This window comes from Manduca sexta, chromosome 15, assembly GCF_014839805.1.
Source record: "Manduca sexta isolate Smith_Timp_Sample1 chromosome 15, JHU_Msex_v1.0, whole genome shotgun sequence".
Lineage (NCBI taxonomy): Eukaryota > Metazoa > Arthropoda > Insecta > Lepidoptera > Sphingidae > Manduca > Manduca sexta.
Genome location: NC_051129.1, coordinates 959,354 through 976,094, shown reverse-complemented (window position 1 = coordinate 976,094; position 16,741 = coordinate 959,354). Strand labels below are relative to the sequence as shown.

Here is a 16,741-nt window from a genome sequence, read left to right as displayed (position 1 = left end):
GGTCGTGGTTAATGACTTTCATACAAAAACAATTACAGATAATGTAGCAACATTTATTTACAGAAATATATTACGAAGTGGTGTTGTTACAAACACTAGCAATAGGTGAAAAGTTCGTCCAGCGTGCAGGCCCTCTCGCAGCACTCCTCGATGACTCCTCTCTTGCCCCGGGCACCTCCTAACGCCGCCCAGTGCCAGCCGTGAGTGCCGTATGCCCTGCTTCCCCCGTCAGACCGCTTCACCGCATCTTCATAGTCAACCTCGTAACAGAGATCGGCCAGCGTCCGCGCCAACCGTCGTCCGCAAAACCTCTGACCTCCCTGAGCTGCAGCCAGCGAGTATAAAGCGAGCAGACAACACACCACCACTGCGAACTTCATGTTTACTAATGCTGAGGAGCTGCTGGCGATCCGGGAGAGAATAAGTGAATGTGATAGATGAACGGAACTGTACCCTTTTATACATTTTAGGAAAGTAATTAGTATTCTGACGTGGGCATTTTCGTGGTTACATTGGAGTTACCTTTTACTGTCAGAAATAATTAAAGCATGCATGATTGCTAGGGCAGCAACTAAGTCGTCGATATTCAGTCTAGACAGATTCATTCACACGAGAACCCTGTCAACAGGTCGCGGATCATCCCACCTGTGTGACGTCACAAACTGGTGCAGGTCATACAGAATATGAATATTAATATTCCCTATGTATAAAAGCCATGGGGTACACATTGTTATCACATTCACACCCTGTCTTTGGGACAGCATCAAGTACTCCACTTTCAACAGCAACAATCATGAAGTTCGCTCTGGCTTTAGTCTGTCTGATCGCGCTGTGGTCGCTGGCGTGTGGTCAGATGGCGCGAGTGTACTGCGGCCGGAGACTGGCGCAGACCCTGGCCGTGCTCTGCTCCGAGATAGAAGAGGAAGGCGCGGTGAAGCGGTCTGAGGGCGCTCTCAGTGGTGCTGCGATGTACGGCACTCGCGGCTGGCGCTGGGCGGCGCGGGGCGCGGCGCGTGGCAAGAGGGGAGTCGTCGAGGAGTGCTGCGACCAGCCCTGCACGCTCGACACGCTCTTCAGCTACTGCTAGCCCTCGTTGTGATAGGGTTGACTGTAATACTCTGTGAATAAATGCTGGTTGAATTATAAACTCTCTTTCACTTTAATAAATTCTGAAAGCGTTCTGTATTAGTCGTTAAATATTTTCTTCCTACCTTGCTTTTCTAAAACCTTCGTGTATATACTGAAATGCATACTACATTAAATTATTTTTATTTAATGTAGAGATAGTGTAAGAATATATGAAATAAACAGCGTTTAAATAAAATAGAAAATATTTCCCGTTATATTTTTATAGCACGTTATCCAGAATTATAAGTATTCAACATTTTCTTTTCCATTAACTAATGTGGGTTGGTTATTACCTTGTGCTATTGGCTGTAGATCAAAACAGACAACGCGCACCCCAAACCCGTGGCTATACAAATACGAAAGTTTTCACAAAGATTTATAAGATCTCAATAGTGATTCTTAAAAACATTTTTGAAAATACATTAACTAAGAGGTCAAATGATGATAGTTTGAAAAAAAAAGTAAGTTAGAAGTCCGTAATTCTTGAAGTCACAAACTAGAAAATGATGTTTATGCTTCTCATTATAAATAAAAATTGCTCCATTATTGTTTTGAAAATACACTCAGAGGATGAAATAAGATGCGAAGTATGTATCGAAATTACGTAATTTTTATAACGGATATTTAAGTATGGTATTATCTGAATTACTTAGGTATAATACATGTGTCTGCATATGTCCATTACTTCATTTCTATTTTCTTTCTTCAATTTTCAGAATTAAAACGGCGCGTAGTTTTACTTTAATGCCTAGTTTAGGCTATAGACAAATGAATATTTATATATATAAAAATGAATCCCTATTTCCCTTGGTCACGCCATCACACGTGAACGGCTGGACCGATTTCACAATTATTTTTTTTTTGGTGTGTTTGTTATTGTCAGGAGAAGGATCTTATGAATGAAAAAATAAGGAAGTTGAGCGGAACGTTAGAAAATTTAAGAAAAGTTAATTTCACCGATTGACAGAATGCGCGCTGCAAATTTATAGTTAAGACGGGATAACGTCTGTCGGGTCAGCTAGTTTGCACACTTGTATTCGTGAGTATTCGTCTGTACTCGGAGTTTCTAAATCAGGGGTTAGAATTCAATATATGTCAGTAATAGAATTCTCTCTTTCATTTGTTTATATATTTATTAACGAAACTCCAATGAAACGTTTAAGTTGTAGTGTGTGTACTTAGTATATAAGTCATGTAATGTATAGTATTTAAATAAGTATAATTAGTGCATTTAAATAAAGAGCCTAAAACCAACAACACGTTTTAACATATATTCATGTTTCCATTACAAAGTATTAAAGATTGTTCAGTAAAAAGATGGAATTCAATCAGGTTAACTATTTAATTTTATACTACTAGTATTTAACGACAGAAGTTCCTTTAAAGCTCAATACAGCAATCTCCAAAGTATCTGTAGTATATAGTCAACGGGCCCTGTTCCGTCTACGCGGGTGAATCCGTCTGTTTGCAATAACGATGATCTAATCGAAGGACATCTTTGATAGACAGATAGATATAAGTAAATAGGAGGCTTTGCACTCTTTTATGTATATGGCTACTGTAGCTGTCCTTCGTTCAGAACGCCCGCAATTGCAAAAAGACTGATATAACGCAGAAGGAATAGAGCAACCTGACTCATAACTCCTATTATTAAACGTACTGCAATTTGGTAATCATAATCTTAGGAAGTTTTGATTTAATAACACATAAAATTTAACATGAAGAGAAAAGTAATATTAGTTATTTCTATATCATAATTTTATTTACCAGTTCAATGTATTAAATAAAAGCAATGTTAATACATGAAGAAGAAACACAGGCACTATATCGCCTGGAAGATAACTTCAATGACAAAGCCATGATCAAAAACTACTCTTATACTTAATTTCAACTTCAAGATCAATATAGAAGGCGATACTGATGAAGGATCAGTCAATAGAACCATCGAACTCTCATTCTCCTACCTTCATTCTATTGGCACCAAGGTGTTACTCGCAGCTTCGCCCGCATAAAATGTTTCCTGCTACAAAAGTCCCTAAACCTGTGCCACTACAGCGCTATCTATTTCAATAATCAAGTTATAAAATTCCATTATATGCCATGGAAACAAGATACTGGGATAAAACAGCCTATGTGGTAATCAAGGACATGATCTAACCGTGTCCAAAAATACATTCAAACCCGTTCAGCTGTGTGTGTTTACTTCTAACTAACATCCAAACATTTCGCATTTATAATATATGTAGTAAGATTTAAATATGTCGCCGAATGGACTCAGTTCAGTTTAAGACAGCCCGCTTGCTGCACATCACCAACACTCCGTTTGGGAGATTAAAAGCTGAGAACTAAATTTAAATAACTCGTACAAGGTGTTTCCATACCAGCTGAGAATGGAACCTAGGATTTTTAGTCCACTATGCATATTACATTGTATACTTAGAACGAAGTGAGGATTCAGGTATCAACGAACATAAATATTAGTATCATGTATGGTGCGATTATTCGCCGTATATCTTCCTCCAACGTATTTCTGCACAGTACATGAGGCCCAAAATTTGGAATTGCTTGCTAAAATCACGTCATCGGAGTTTTTAAATGCATTCCTCTATGTGGTCCCATTATGTCCTGGTAGTTTAAAAGTTGTCTAAATGGTAGGTATTTTGACGACCTTGGTTGTGGCTAATGACTTGCATATGAAAACAATTACAAATAGGATAACAACAGAATTTATTTACAGGGATATCTCACGAAGTGGTAATATAACAGACGCTAGCAGTAGGTGAATAGTTCGTCCAGCGTGCAGGCTCTCTCGCAGCACTCCTCGATGACTCCTCTCTTGCCCCGGTCACCTCCTAACGCCGCCCAGTGCCAGCCGTGAGTGCCGTATCCCCTACTTCCCCCGTCAGACCGCTTCACCGCATCTTCATAGTCAACTTCAAAACAGAGATCGGCCAGCGTCCGTGCCAGCCGTCGTCCGCAAAACCTCTGGCCTCCCTGAGCTGCAGCCAGCGAGTATAAAGCGAGCAGACAACACAACACCACTGCGCACTTCATGTTTGCTGATGCTGAGCAGCTGCTGGCGATCCGGGAGAGAACAAGTGAATGTGATAGATGAACGGTACTGTACCCTTTTATACGATTTAGAAAAGTAATTAGTATTCCGACGTGGGCATTTTCATGGTTACATTGTAGTTACCTTTTACTGTTAGAAATAATTAAAGCAGGCATGATTATCTAGGGCAGCAACTAATTCGTCGATATTCAGTCTAGACAGATTAATTCACACGAGAATCCTGTCAACAGGTCGCGGATCATCCCACCTTTGTGACGTCACAAACTGGCGCAGGTCATACATAATATGAATATTAATATTCCCTATGTATAAAAGCCATGGGGTGCACATTGTTATCACATTCACACCTTGTCTTTGGGACAGCATTAAGTACTCCACTTTCAACAGCAACAATCATGAAGTTCGCTCTGGCTTTAGTCTGTCTGGTCGCGTTGTGGTCGCTGGCCTGTGGCCAGATGGCGCGAGTGTACTGCGGCCGGAGACTGGCGCAGACCCTGGCCGTGCTCTGCTCCGAGATAGAAGAGGAAGGCGCGGTGAAGCGGTCTGAGGGCGCTCTCAGTGGTGCTGCGATGTACGGCACTCGCGGCTGGCGCTGGGCGGCGCGGGGCAAGAGGGGGGTCGTCGAGGAGTGCTGCGACCAGCCCTGCACGCTCGACACGCTCTTCAGTTACTGCTAGCCTTCGTTGTCATAGGATTGACTGTAATACACTGTGAATAAATGCTTGTTGAATTCTAAACTATCTTTCACTTTTATAAATTCTGAAAGCGTTCTGTATTAGGCGTTAAATATTTTCTTCCTACCTTGTTTTTCTAAAACTTTTGTATATATACTAAAATATATAGCACAATATATTATTTTTATTTAATGTAAAGAGAGTGTAAGACTTCATTCCACTGATAGAGTTTTAATAATAGAGAAAATATATCCCGTTATAATTTTATAACACGTTGTCTAAAATTATAAGTATTCAACATTTTCTTTTCCATTAACTAAGGATGACCTTGTGCCATTGGCTGAAGATCTAAATTCTACCCAATAATATTATTGTCACAACAGACAACGCACAACCCAAATCCGTGGCTATGGAAATATGAATATTTTTCACAAAGACGTCTTAAATAATGAAGAAGGTCCTTAAGAAACATTTTATAAAATTCATCAGCTAGAAGGTCAAATGAGGATAGTTTGAAATAAAAAAGAAACTTAAAAGTCCGTAATTTTTTAAGTCTAAAACTTGAAAATGATGTCTATGCATCTGATTATAAATAAAAATTGTTCTTTTATCGTTTTTCAATACACACTCAGAGGATAAAATAAGTTGCGAAGTATGTAACAGAATTATTTCATGTTTAGAACGGATATTTAAGTATGACAATCTTCCCAATGTCCACTCTATATGATCTTAGCACTCTGCAAACGAATAAGCTGTTTGCACACTCGTATGCGTCAGTAATTCGTCGATATAAGTCAACAATAGGATTGTCTCTCTCATTTGTTGATATATTTTTTAACGAAACTCCATTCAAAAATTTTTCGTAGAAAAGATTTTTCAATACAAAGATGTAATTCAGTCAGGTTAACTTTTTAATTTTATACTACTAGTATTTACGGCAGAAATTTCTTTAAAGCTCAAACAACAATTTCCAAATTATCTGTAGTATATAGTCTACGGGCCCTGTTTCGTCTTCGCGGGTAAATCCGTCTGTTTGCAATAACGATGTTCAAATCGAAGGACATCTTTGATAGACAGATAGATATAAGTTAATAGGAGATTTTTTCACTCTTTTCCGTATATGGCTACTAAAGCTGTCCTTCGTTCAGAACGCCCGCAATTGCAAAAAGACGCATATGCCTCCGCAGAGGGAATAGAGCTCCCTGATTCTCAACTCCTATTATGAAACGTAGTTGAATTTAGTAATCAAAGTCTTAGGAAGGTAATTAAAATTAACTCATATAATTTAATATGAAGGAAAAGTAACATTACTTATTTCTGTATCATAATTTTATTTACCAGTTCAATCTTTAAAATAAAATTTGTTTTAATAGATGAAGAAGAAACACAAGCACTGTATCGTCTGGAAGATAACTTCAATGACAAAGCCCAGCTCAAAAACCACTCTCATACTTAATTTTAACTTCAAAATCAATATACAAAGCTACTGATGAACGATCGGTCAAAAGAACCATTGAACTCTCATTCTCCTGCCTTCATTCTATCGACAAGAAAGTGTTACTCACGACTTCGCCCGCATGAAATGTTTCCTGCTACAAAAGTCCCTAAATCTCTGTAGCGATTCATAACGTCACCTTTGCGACTACAGCGCCATCTCTTTCAAGAATCAGATTATAAAATTTCATTATTTGCCATGGAAGCGGGATACTGGGATAAAAACGACCTATGTGGTAATAAAGGACATAATCTAACCGTATCCAAAACTACATACAAACCCATTCAGCTGTGTGTGTTTACTTCTAACTAACATCCAAATATTTCGCATTAATAATATTGTAAGATTTAAATATATCGCCGAATGAACTTAGTTCAGTTTTAATACAGCCCGCCTGCTTCACATCACCAACACTTCGTTTGGCAGATTTATTCAAGAGAACTTAATTTAAATAACTCGTAGAAGAATTAAACCTAGGACTTTTTAATCCACAGTCCATTTTACATTGTAGACTAAGAATGAAGTGAGGATTCAGGTATCAAAGAACATAATTATAAGTATCATGTATGGTGCGATTATTCGCCGTATTTCTTCGTCCAAAGTATTTCCGCATAGTACATGAGACCCAAAATTTGGAATTGCTTTTAAAATCACGTCATAGGAGTTTTTAAATGCAATTCTATATCTGGTCCCATTACGTCCTGGTAGTTTAAAAGTTGTCTAAATGGTAGGTATTTTGACGACCTTGGTTGTGGCTAATGACTTGCATATGAAAACAATTACAGATGGGGTAACAACAGCATTTATTTACAGGGATATCTCACGAAGTGGTAATATAACAGACGCTAGCAGTAGGTGAATAGTTCGTCCAGCGTGCAAGCTCTCTCGCAGCACTCCTCGATGACTCCTCTCTTGCCCCGCGTGCCTCCCAGCGCCGCCCAGTGCCAGCCGTGAGTGCCGTATGCCCTGCTTCCCCCGTCAGACCGCTTCACCGCATCTTCATAGTCAACTTCGTAACAGAGATCGGCCAGCGTCCGCGCCAGCCGTCGTCCGCAAAACCTCTGACCTCCCTGAGCTGCAGCCAGCGAATATAAAGCGAGCAGACAACACAACACCACTGCGAACTTCATGTTTACTAATGCTGAGGAGCTGCTGACGATCCGGGAGAGAACAAGTGAATGTGATAGATGAATGGGACTTTACCCTTTTATACGATTTGGGAAAGTAATTAGTATTCGGACGTGGGCATTTTCATGGTTACATTAGAGTTACCTTTTACGGTTAAAAATAATTAAAGCAGGCATGATTATCTAGGGCAGCAACAAATTCGTCGATATTCAGTCTAGACAGATTCATTCACACGAGAACCCTGTCAACAGGTCGCGGATCATCCCACCTGTGTGACGTCACAAACTGGCGCAGGTCATACAGAATATGAATATTAATATTACCCATATATAAAAGCCATGGGGTACACATTGTTATCACATTCACACCCTGTCTTTGGGACAGCATCAAGTACTCCACTTTCAACAGCAACAATCATGAAGTTCGCTCTGGCTTTAGTCTGTCTGATCGCGCTGTGGTCGCTGGCGTGTGGTCAGATGGCGCGAGTGTACTGCGGCCGGAGACTGGCGCAGACCCTGGCCGTGCTCTGCTCCGAGATAGAAGAGGAAGGCGCGGTGAAGCGGTCTGAGGGCGCTCTCAGTGGTGCTGCGATGTACGGCACTCGCGGCTGGCGCTGGGCGGCGCGGGGCAAGAGGGGAGTCGTCGAGGAGTGCTGCGACCAGCCCTGCACGCTCGACACGCTCTTCAGCTACTGCTAGCCTTCGTTGTGATGGGATTGACTGTAATACTCTGTGAATAAATGCTGGTTGAATTGTAAACTATCTTTACTTTCCTAAATGCTGAAAGCTGTATATATTTTGATCATTAAGCATGTTTTCCTTTTTCATATTTCCTAAATACTAAAACATATTATTATATTTAGTATCTTAACGAGTAAAAAAAATTTTTCATCTAAATAATATGGAGCTAGTAATATAAAATGCTATAAAAGATGCTCTTTTGTTATATGACTGTTGTACGTTTTAATGACTCGTATATCTCGACCTGTTATCTAAAGCTATTATGTCAAACCATACTACTAGTTAAGAAGGGTTGAAGGATCCCTGATTAATGATTTAAATTCCTTAGCTTTACCTAACTGAAAATGCACAGTCTAAACCCCAAGTTTGCACAAAAGTTAGTTGAATTCCGAAACAAATCACTAAAAAGGAATTTTTGAAAATTCATCAGCGAAGTTAAATGGGATATCCACATATTTATAATATGTGGATATTCTTCTTTTTTCAAACTACAAATATGTGATCGACATTTAGGCTTCTCTTTATAAACAAAACTTTCTAAAACTAATTTAGACTTCAATTGTGCTTTTAACAGACTATGAAGAAAATATAACTTATTACACAACTCAAGTAGGATAGACTTGTTCTCCCAAAGTAAAATGAAATTTCGGAACACCCTTTTAGAATTTCAATGACAATCCTCTACACTAAATTAATAAATAATTTTATTAACAAATATTATACAATAAAAATATTATTATGTGGTTTAACATCAGTTATGTCACTGACTCCAAAATTGGTAACCAGTATTATAGACTGTTATATGAAATATTTTTTGTTGTTAGTAGTTTTTGATGGTGGTTAAATTTTTTGTTAAATTCTATTGATCGTTGCGTTGGCTTTACTAAGTAGATAAACAAAGAACTGATATATTACCGTTTTTGAAAATTCACGCCCCACAAGGAAATATCAGGTACCAATGAGCTTTCATTACTTAAACCTTTTAAGTACGAGAATGATGTCGTTATTAGAAATGTAAAAATTAATCGCTTTTTTGGTTATTGCAGTGTTGCCGTGATAAGATAATCGTGAGCCCGATGGAAAATTTCATGGGGAGAACAACTAGTATACCAAAATGCTGTTACGATTAAAATATTGTAATATGTAAATATTTATTTCGGCTTTTCTATTTTTTTAATTTTATTTCACTTTTTTCTTGTTTTTGTGTATTCTGTAACAAGATATTTCCTAAAATCTGACCTTTTTGTCATTTCATTTCTGTAATCCGTATCATCGCTGTCATAGAAGATCCAATATTGCTCAATGAAATCTTTTGAAGATATTTACTATATAAGACTGCGAGCCAAGTAAATGAAATGTCCTTACAAGAGGATTACAACCGAAGAATATGGTATAACAAGTTTTTGTTGTTGCGGGTGCCAAATTTAAAATAAGCAGAATAATTCTTCTTCATTATGGCTTTTATCATAGAAATTGTTTATGGATTATGGTTTTTCCAAAACCACTACATATCTTAACTCTATTTTTATAATATTACATCAAAGTTTCTTCAGTACATCTTATATATTTACCTGGTAGGTTTAGAACCTCGTATTAAAAACTTTGTGACATTAGCCAGCAGGTGGCAGGATATATTTTATATCCACCAGGATAGCGACCACCGTACACAAGGTGTTAAAACCCGCGATGGTGGCCCATGTAAGTGTGTCGCGTTTCGGGTTCAGCTTGTGTATATCCGGTTCCAACAGGCCGGCATAATTGTGTCAACTGCCGTGGGATAATCACCTCTAGTCAGTCGACATTCTATTGGACCACTCTCCACTTGCCATCACGTGCAGTGGGGTCACTTTGTGCACATATAAAAATAAAAACAAAAAAAAGGCGCAGTCATATAGTACCGCGACAACTCAACGAGCTACTTGTCCAACCAGACTATGATAGGTGGCGAAATAATGAGTAATAAGCCACCATTGAGCAAATTATAATTATTATACTTACTCAGTTACCTAAGGGGTGCAATCTAAGTACGTGGGCACTAGACAAATTATAATAAGGCGATAAGGGAGTAAACGAAAATAACAAAAAGTGAAATATTGTTAGATTATCATTTATTCAAAATATCACAGAAGAAGAGTAGTTGACGAAAGTAACGGCCAGCAGTACGTGATCAGCTCATCGAGCGTGCAGGCCCTCTCGCAGCACTCCTCGACGACTCTCCTCTTGCCGCGCGAACTTCCCAGCGCCGCCCAGCGCCAGCTGCGAGTACCATCCGCAGGTTCGCCTTCACCAGACCTCTTCACCACGTCCTCATACTCCACCTCGGAGCAGAGTCCCGCCAGCGTCCGCGCCAGCCGTCGCCCACAGAACCTCTGCGCTCCTTGGACTTCAGCCAGTGAGCACAGCACGAGCAGACAACTTAACACCACCAAGAGCTTCATGTTTACTGATATTGGGAGATGCTGGTGTTGCGGGAGAGAACGAATGAATGAATGATAGATGAGCGGAATCGTAGGGTTTTATAATTGCAAATAGTAATTAATATTCAGACGTGGGTATATTTAGGACAATGGTGGTAGCCAGGTAGGCGTCATATTATGACGCTCATCACATACATTACATTGTAACGCTCCCATAGCCAGGCCCCGTTCGAGTAGATATAGCCGTGATGTCTATTTGCGCCGCCGAGCGCCATTATGCTAACACAGTTGTGTCACAGTTTCAAAGACATTATAGTCGATTTGAAAAAACATTTTAACATCGAATGTTTTCATATTGATGGACGCATTGTATAATACTAGGTTTGCTCGCGGCTTCGCCCGCGTGAAGGAAATTTCCTGGATAAATATCCCGCTATATATTTTCAGGGATAGAAAGTAGCCTATAACCTTCCCAGGATCTTAAACTATCTCCATACCAAAGTTCATAAAATCCTTTCAGTATTTGAGATTTTGAGAAAATCTATAACATACAGACAGACAGAAAAGAGGACTCTGTTATAATATGTATAGATAGATGTACAAAATATTGAGTTTCTATGAGGAAAATAATTCTAGCACATATTTTTGAGGGTGTAGTACATATACATGTTTTTTATTTATATTTAAATAATCTTCTTACAAACTATGAATATCTCTTAAGTGGTTTGTAAACACAATTATTGAAATTCATCGGCTTGAGCTTAATTTCCATTCCCGCTGTGTACACCGTCGCGTGATATGCGTCGCATTTGCATCAACTCAGATTTACAAACACTGATAGAATCCCTTAAACGCTTTATGATCATAATAATTAATAATAATATGAGCCCTTGATATACTGTCCCACTGCTGGGCACGGGCCTCCTCTACTGAAAGGGTTAAGGCCTCAGACCACCACGCATGGCCTAGTGCAACTTGGTAGAATTCACACACTTTTTTAATGGAGAACTTCAGATGTGCAGGTTTCCTCACGATGTTTCCCTTCACGGATAAAGCAAGCGATCATAATAATTACTTGTAGATATTACTTTCTTATAAAATACTTTCGAGGTCAATAATCGCAATATGTTATCAAATTGAGTATGACATGATTTTTTCCTGAAGTGTTAGTACCTGCATCCCACATACACGACGTCACAAAATAGGCGTAGGTCTTAACCTTGAATACTAATTACAATATTACCTATAAAACCCCTACATTTCAAATGATCAGCACATTCACTCGTTCTCTCCCAAAACATCAACAACTCCCAGCATCAGTAAACATGAAGCTCGCTGTTGTGTTGTGTTGCTTGTTCGTGCTGTGCTCGCTGGCTGAAGTCCAAGGAGCGCAGAGGTTTTGTGGGCGACGGCTGGCCCGGACTTTGGCGGGGCTCTGCTCCGAGGTGGAGTATGAAGACGTGGTGAAGAGGTCTGGTGATGGCGACCCTGCGGATGGTACTCGCGGCTGGCGCTGGGCGGCGCTGGGAGGTGCGCGCGGCAAGAGAGGAGTCGTCGAGGAGTGCTGCGAGAGGGCCTGTACGCTCGATGAGCTGATCACATACTGCTGACCGTCACTTTCGCCAACTACTCTTCTTCTGTGATATTTTGAATAAATGATAATACCTATAACAATATTTTTAGTTTTTTATAGTTTCTTCTTATATAGGCTTTGTCCTCTGCTATCACCTAATTGGTGTCATTTGCACAGTAGAACGTACTTGGATTGAAAAACATGAGGGTTTACATTTAATTCCCAGTACAAGTAATCACAATATCTGTTTTTATTTATATGAACGCAAAAAGAGCGGTGTTATAAGTTTAAATGACAAACGAATAAACCGATTTTGATGCGTTTTCTACTTGACAGCTAATGTGATCCAGATAATTCTAGCTATTATTTATGAAAATCTATTCTGGCGTATGAATATATGCTAATTTCCTATTTTCACAATTCCGATCGATTTGAAATTAAGTGTACTGTTCCTGCGATGGTATTTCTAAGTCATAGCAACCTCGAGCTGATGCCACGTCAAGTGGTCTGCGGAGTACCCAACTCCTCATCATCTTACAGCAGATAAGCATAACAGATAACCGAATTCCGGACCTGAGGAGATGAAAATACTTCTTTGGCGGTCCTTCAACGCGAGAATGTTAAAGTACTACTCGTTACTTTATAATAAAGTTAAAAGACAAATACATTTATGTTTTGGGGATTTTAGTGACAGAGTTTAATTGTTTTTTCTGTACCTATGTAATGTCATAGGTCATCACCTATATCGTGGGCCTAAAATAAGCTTGTCGGGGCATAGCTGCAACAGATGCGTTTCTGCTTATCCCTTAGGAAATAAAGGCGCGTTATGTAGTTTTTCGACTTATTTAGTTAATTAATTATCCTTTAATGCCTGACTTCCTAATAAATTACGACATTGAATCTGTGATGATGAATCCTTGGTGAATAAATGTTATTAATCAAAATTATAAATTATATGATATTTCAAATAGACAAGGGGGTAAAATCAGATAGTATATTATGCGAAATATACTTAAATCATCAATTGATAATGACAATCAAATTATAAGTTCCATACATATGACCTACACGGCTCTTAAAGTTTTTAAACTTATCTAGACTTTTATCCTTTTGTTTCTTCGTAGCTCGGATTTCCTGTTGACTTCGTCCCCATTCAATTCCATTAAATCAATCCATGGCACTTTTCCAGGATCAAAAAAAAACTATTTAATACAGGTAGAAAAAAATCTATTTAAAAAATCCTTAAACTAACCAAACTCCAAGCGGATAAACTTCCTTATAGTCGTATTTAAATCACTTCGCGAAATTCCTCGACCGTCTTAAACACGTCTTAAACTAGACAATAACGACTCGCGAAAAGCAATGAGACGGGCCGTGGAATCTATTAACTCTATACACATTTAATCCGCATAAATACTAATAATAATAATATTAAAGATTATCCCGCTCTGAATCTCGTAGCAGATCCTGTGAGTACAATACAGCCATAGTGCAATTGGTGATATACCTTACCCTACTCTTGAAATTTCATTTTGAGATGGGCACAAAGCTCGTTTTATGCATATAATTACAAAAACCTTTACGTTATCTTGTAGTAATTTTTACAACCAGGGCCCTTATTCTGTATGATAGTGTAAACGCGTAACGCGGCCGTGTCATGTTATCTCCGAGAAATGTGCGTGGAATGGTATTCTGTAAGTCAAATTTCTATAGTCCTAAAAATGACGCGTTGTGTTACGTGCTTGTTACGCACTGTTAAAATAACGTGCGGGATAGAGAATAAGGCCCCTGCAGTCTACCTGACGCGAGGTTGACCATCTCTTGGCAATAACATTTAGGATCTTTCGATCCTTTGCCCGACTAAAGTAACGAATGACATCATACATACATAATATCAGATATCTATCCCATAAAAGTAGGCATAGACTAAGAATTGCTACTTAGTTTGATTATGAAACATTTCTTTCGCGTCTTCAACTTTGATTAATCACCTTATACCACCCCCCGGTTCCAGTTCCAAAAGTATTTGACCTGCATTTTTCAGAGAAGGTCAGATATCTGATATTCGAAGTTTCGGTCTGGTTGACCCCACCGAGTCTTCAATCCACACTCGCCTTATATATCTTCTTCCCAGTCTCCTACCATAAATAAAAATTATATCAAAACAGGTAATTGAAGGTCAGTTAACATCGGCACAAATAAAAAGAAAGTATCGAAAGCCACAACAATTCCACGCTCTTTGTACAATATCTATTGGAAGATAGTTCACGATTGAGTCGTCCACTAGCGGCGTCCTGCGGGCCCGTCCGCGTGGGCATTGTTTATGTGCTGCATTTGTACGCCATCGGATGGCGACAACAATGAAGTGATAGCTGAGTTGCTTTCTTTATATCAGATAAAGTGTTTAAAGTGGAACCTTTTGAAGTCAAGGATATAAAATACAATGATTTTACTGGCACGGTACAGTGACTTTACGGCCTTTGATATTAGTAAGTATTATATTTTACTGGGCGCCATGAGCCGTCACAGTGCCATGTACTCCGAGCCTATGGGAGTGCTGGGAGGTGTCGCTACTGTTTTAAAACATTTCAATAGGCCCACTTTAAACCTAATAAAAAGCACCAATAAAATAAATAAGGGTTAAAAATACAAGTTATATAATAACATTATTTATTTACAGCAGATCATAATAAATTCAGTGATATTATAGGATAGACGCTAGCAGTAACTGAGTAGGACATCCAAGGTGCAGGGTTTCTCGCAGCACTCGTCGGCGACTCCTCTCTTGCCGCGCGCGCCTCGCAGCGCCCAGCGCCATCGGTGAGCACCGTACGGACCGGCGTCATCTCCTGCACGCTTCATCACGCCCTCCTCCTCCAGTTCCGGACAGAGGGTCGCCAGGGTCCGCACCAGGCGCCGCCCACAATACACGCGCGCCATCTGACCCACAGCCATATTCCACAACGCCACCAAACAAACCAAGATCAGACCAAATTTCATGGTGTTGAAATGGAATACTTGATGTCACAATAGACAAGGCGTGAATGTGATTAAAGAGAGAGATTTTATGGTTTTTATACGTAGAAATCAATTAGTATGCAGGTAGACCTACGCGTAATTTGTAAGGTATAAGTAATATGTGATATGATTGGAATAATTAGAAACGCGCTAAAATGGTTCACATGTGAATGAATCTGTCAAAAGTCTAGACTAAATATCGATTAATTACTTGCGGCCCTAAACAACAATGCGTTATACTTACGCTATATTGTACTGTGTAAAACCTTATTAGAGCATTCCCACGGAAATGCCCACGTCTGAATATTAATTACTTTCCTCAGTTATAAAAGGCTACAGTTCCGTTCATCAATCACTCATTCACTTTATCTATCCCGGTACATCAGCAGCTCTCCAGCATCAGTAAACATGAAGCTCGCGGTGGTGTTGTGTTGCCTGCTTGCACTGTACTCGCTCGCTGCAGCTCAGGGAACGCAGAGGTTCTGCGGACGGCGATTGGCACGAACGCTGGCGGGACTCTGCTCGGAGTTGGAGTATGAAGAGGTGGTGAAGCGGTCTGGTGCAGGCGACGCTGCGGGTGCTTCCCGCGACTGGCGCTGGGCGGCGCTAGGAGGCGCACGTGGCAAAAGGGGAATCGTCGAGGAGTGCTGCGAGAAGGCCTGCATGCTCGAAGAGCTAATTACATACTGTTGACCGTCATTACTACGTCATACCCTTCTGTGATATTTTGAATAAATGATAAGATCTAACAAAATTTTCTTTTTATAATCTCGTCAATTTGTATTATTTTAGCACATGAAATTGGTCTAGTCCAGCTACATACTTTGACCTGGGACCTATGAAGTTGTACATATGAAGCCACAAAAGAAATGTGTGTTTTTTGCTCATTGTCAAAAACTCATCCCTTAAGACATCCTGGGTTTTAGTTCCAGATAGATCGAGAGAATAGAAAATAAAAATGAATTCTTTTCCATATAAGATGCTGCACAGACGTGACAATTTATATTTACTGAAATTGCCGGCGACTAACAATTTTTGTTTTCAAGTTATCTGTGGAATTAACAACGGCATGTTTTAATTCCAGCAACCACATTGACAACAAACTATCTGCTAGCTCTGTCTTCTCAGACAAAAATGGTACTCCAAGTTTAATAAAGTTTTCTCATAATAATTATACCATTGCTCTGAACGGGCCTCCACTACTACTAAAAGGATTTAGTCCTTTGTCCAATACGCTGACCTAATGTGGGTTGGCAGCCTTCATATAACTTCGAAGTTATGAGGTTTTCTCCGGTATACAGGTTTCTTCAAGATATTTTCTTTCACCACTAGACAACTCAAATGTATTTTTTTCTTTTAAGTTCTTTTTATATGATCATAATGGCCGGGATATATAATTTGCACATTTTCCATGCTGAATTTACGTACCATATTGCTTATACACATTGCTGAGATATCAAAATTAACACATCTACGTCTCTCCCTTTAATAGAGC

The 16,741-nt window shown here is 39.4% G+C and overlaps 9 protein-coding genes across 10 annotated transcripts in view; 5 read left to right on the top strand and 4 right to left on the bottom strand.

Annotated features, from left to right (window-relative positions):
* Positions 1–16,741, bottom strand: part of LOC115447805 (netrin-B) — a 198,211-nt gene that overhangs the window by 129,060 nt on the left and 52,410 nt on the right. The gene's annotated exons all lie outside the window — the stretch shown is intronic.
* LOC115447814 (bombyxin-related peptide A) lies at positions 96–409 on the bottom strand. Its single transcript, XM_030175052.2, has one exon. It carries the CDS (start codon positions 378–380, stop codon positions 96–98), a length of 285 nt encoding a protein of 94 aa, XP_030030912.2. The 5' UTR covers positions 381–409.
* Positions 794–1,087, top strand: LOC115447810 (bombyxin-related peptide B-like). The gene has a single exon (XM_030175049.2). It carries the CDS (start codon positions 794–796, stop codon positions 1,085–1,087), a length of 294 nt encoding a protein of 97 aa, XP_030030909.2.
* On the bottom strand, positions 3,869–4,255 carry LOC115447816 (bombyxin-related peptide A). Its single transcript, XM_030175054.2, has one exon. The coding sequence runs from the start codon at positions 4,180–4,182 to the stop codon at positions 3,898–3,900; it is 285 nt and encodes a 94-aa protein (XP_030030914.2). The 5' UTR covers positions 4,183–4,255; the 3' UTR covers positions 3,869–3,897.
* On the top strand, positions 4,499–4,878 carry LOC115447807 (bombyxin-related peptide B-like). The gene has a single exon (XM_030175046.2). It carries the CDS (start codon positions 4,519–4,521, stop codon positions 4,876–4,878), a length of 360 nt encoding a protein of 119 aa, XP_030030906.2. The 5' UTR covers positions 4,499–4,518.
* On the bottom strand, positions 6,889–7,805 carry LOC115447817 (bombyxin-related peptide A). Its single transcript, XM_037438896.1, has one exon. The coding sequence runs from the start codon at positions 7,498–7,500 to the stop codon at positions 7,216–7,218; it is 285 nt and encodes a 94-aa protein (XP_037294793.1). The 5' UTR covers positions 7,501–7,805; the 3' UTR covers positions 6,889–7,215.
* LOC115447811 (bombyxin-related peptide B-like) lies at positions 7,882–8,256 on the top strand. Its single transcript, XM_030175050.2, has one exon. It carries the CDS (start codon positions 7,915–7,917, stop codon positions 8,194–8,196), a length of 282 nt encoding a protein of 93 aa, XP_030030910.2. The 5' UTR covers positions 7,882–7,914; the 3' UTR covers positions 8,197–8,256.
* On the top strand, positions 11,981–12,265 carry LOC115447818 (bombyxin-related peptide A-like). The gene has a single exon (XM_030175056.2). The coding sequence runs from the start codon at positions 11,981–11,983 to the stop codon at positions 12,263–12,265; it is 285 nt and encodes a 94-aa protein (XP_030030916.2).
* Positions 15,416–16,183, top strand: LOC115447819 (bombyxin-related peptide A-like). The gene has a single exon (XM_030175057.2). The coding sequence runs from the start codon at positions 15,655–15,657 to the stop codon at positions 15,937–15,939; it is 285 nt and encodes a 94-aa protein (XP_030030917.2). The 5' UTR covers positions 15,416–15,654; the 3' UTR covers positions 15,940–16,183.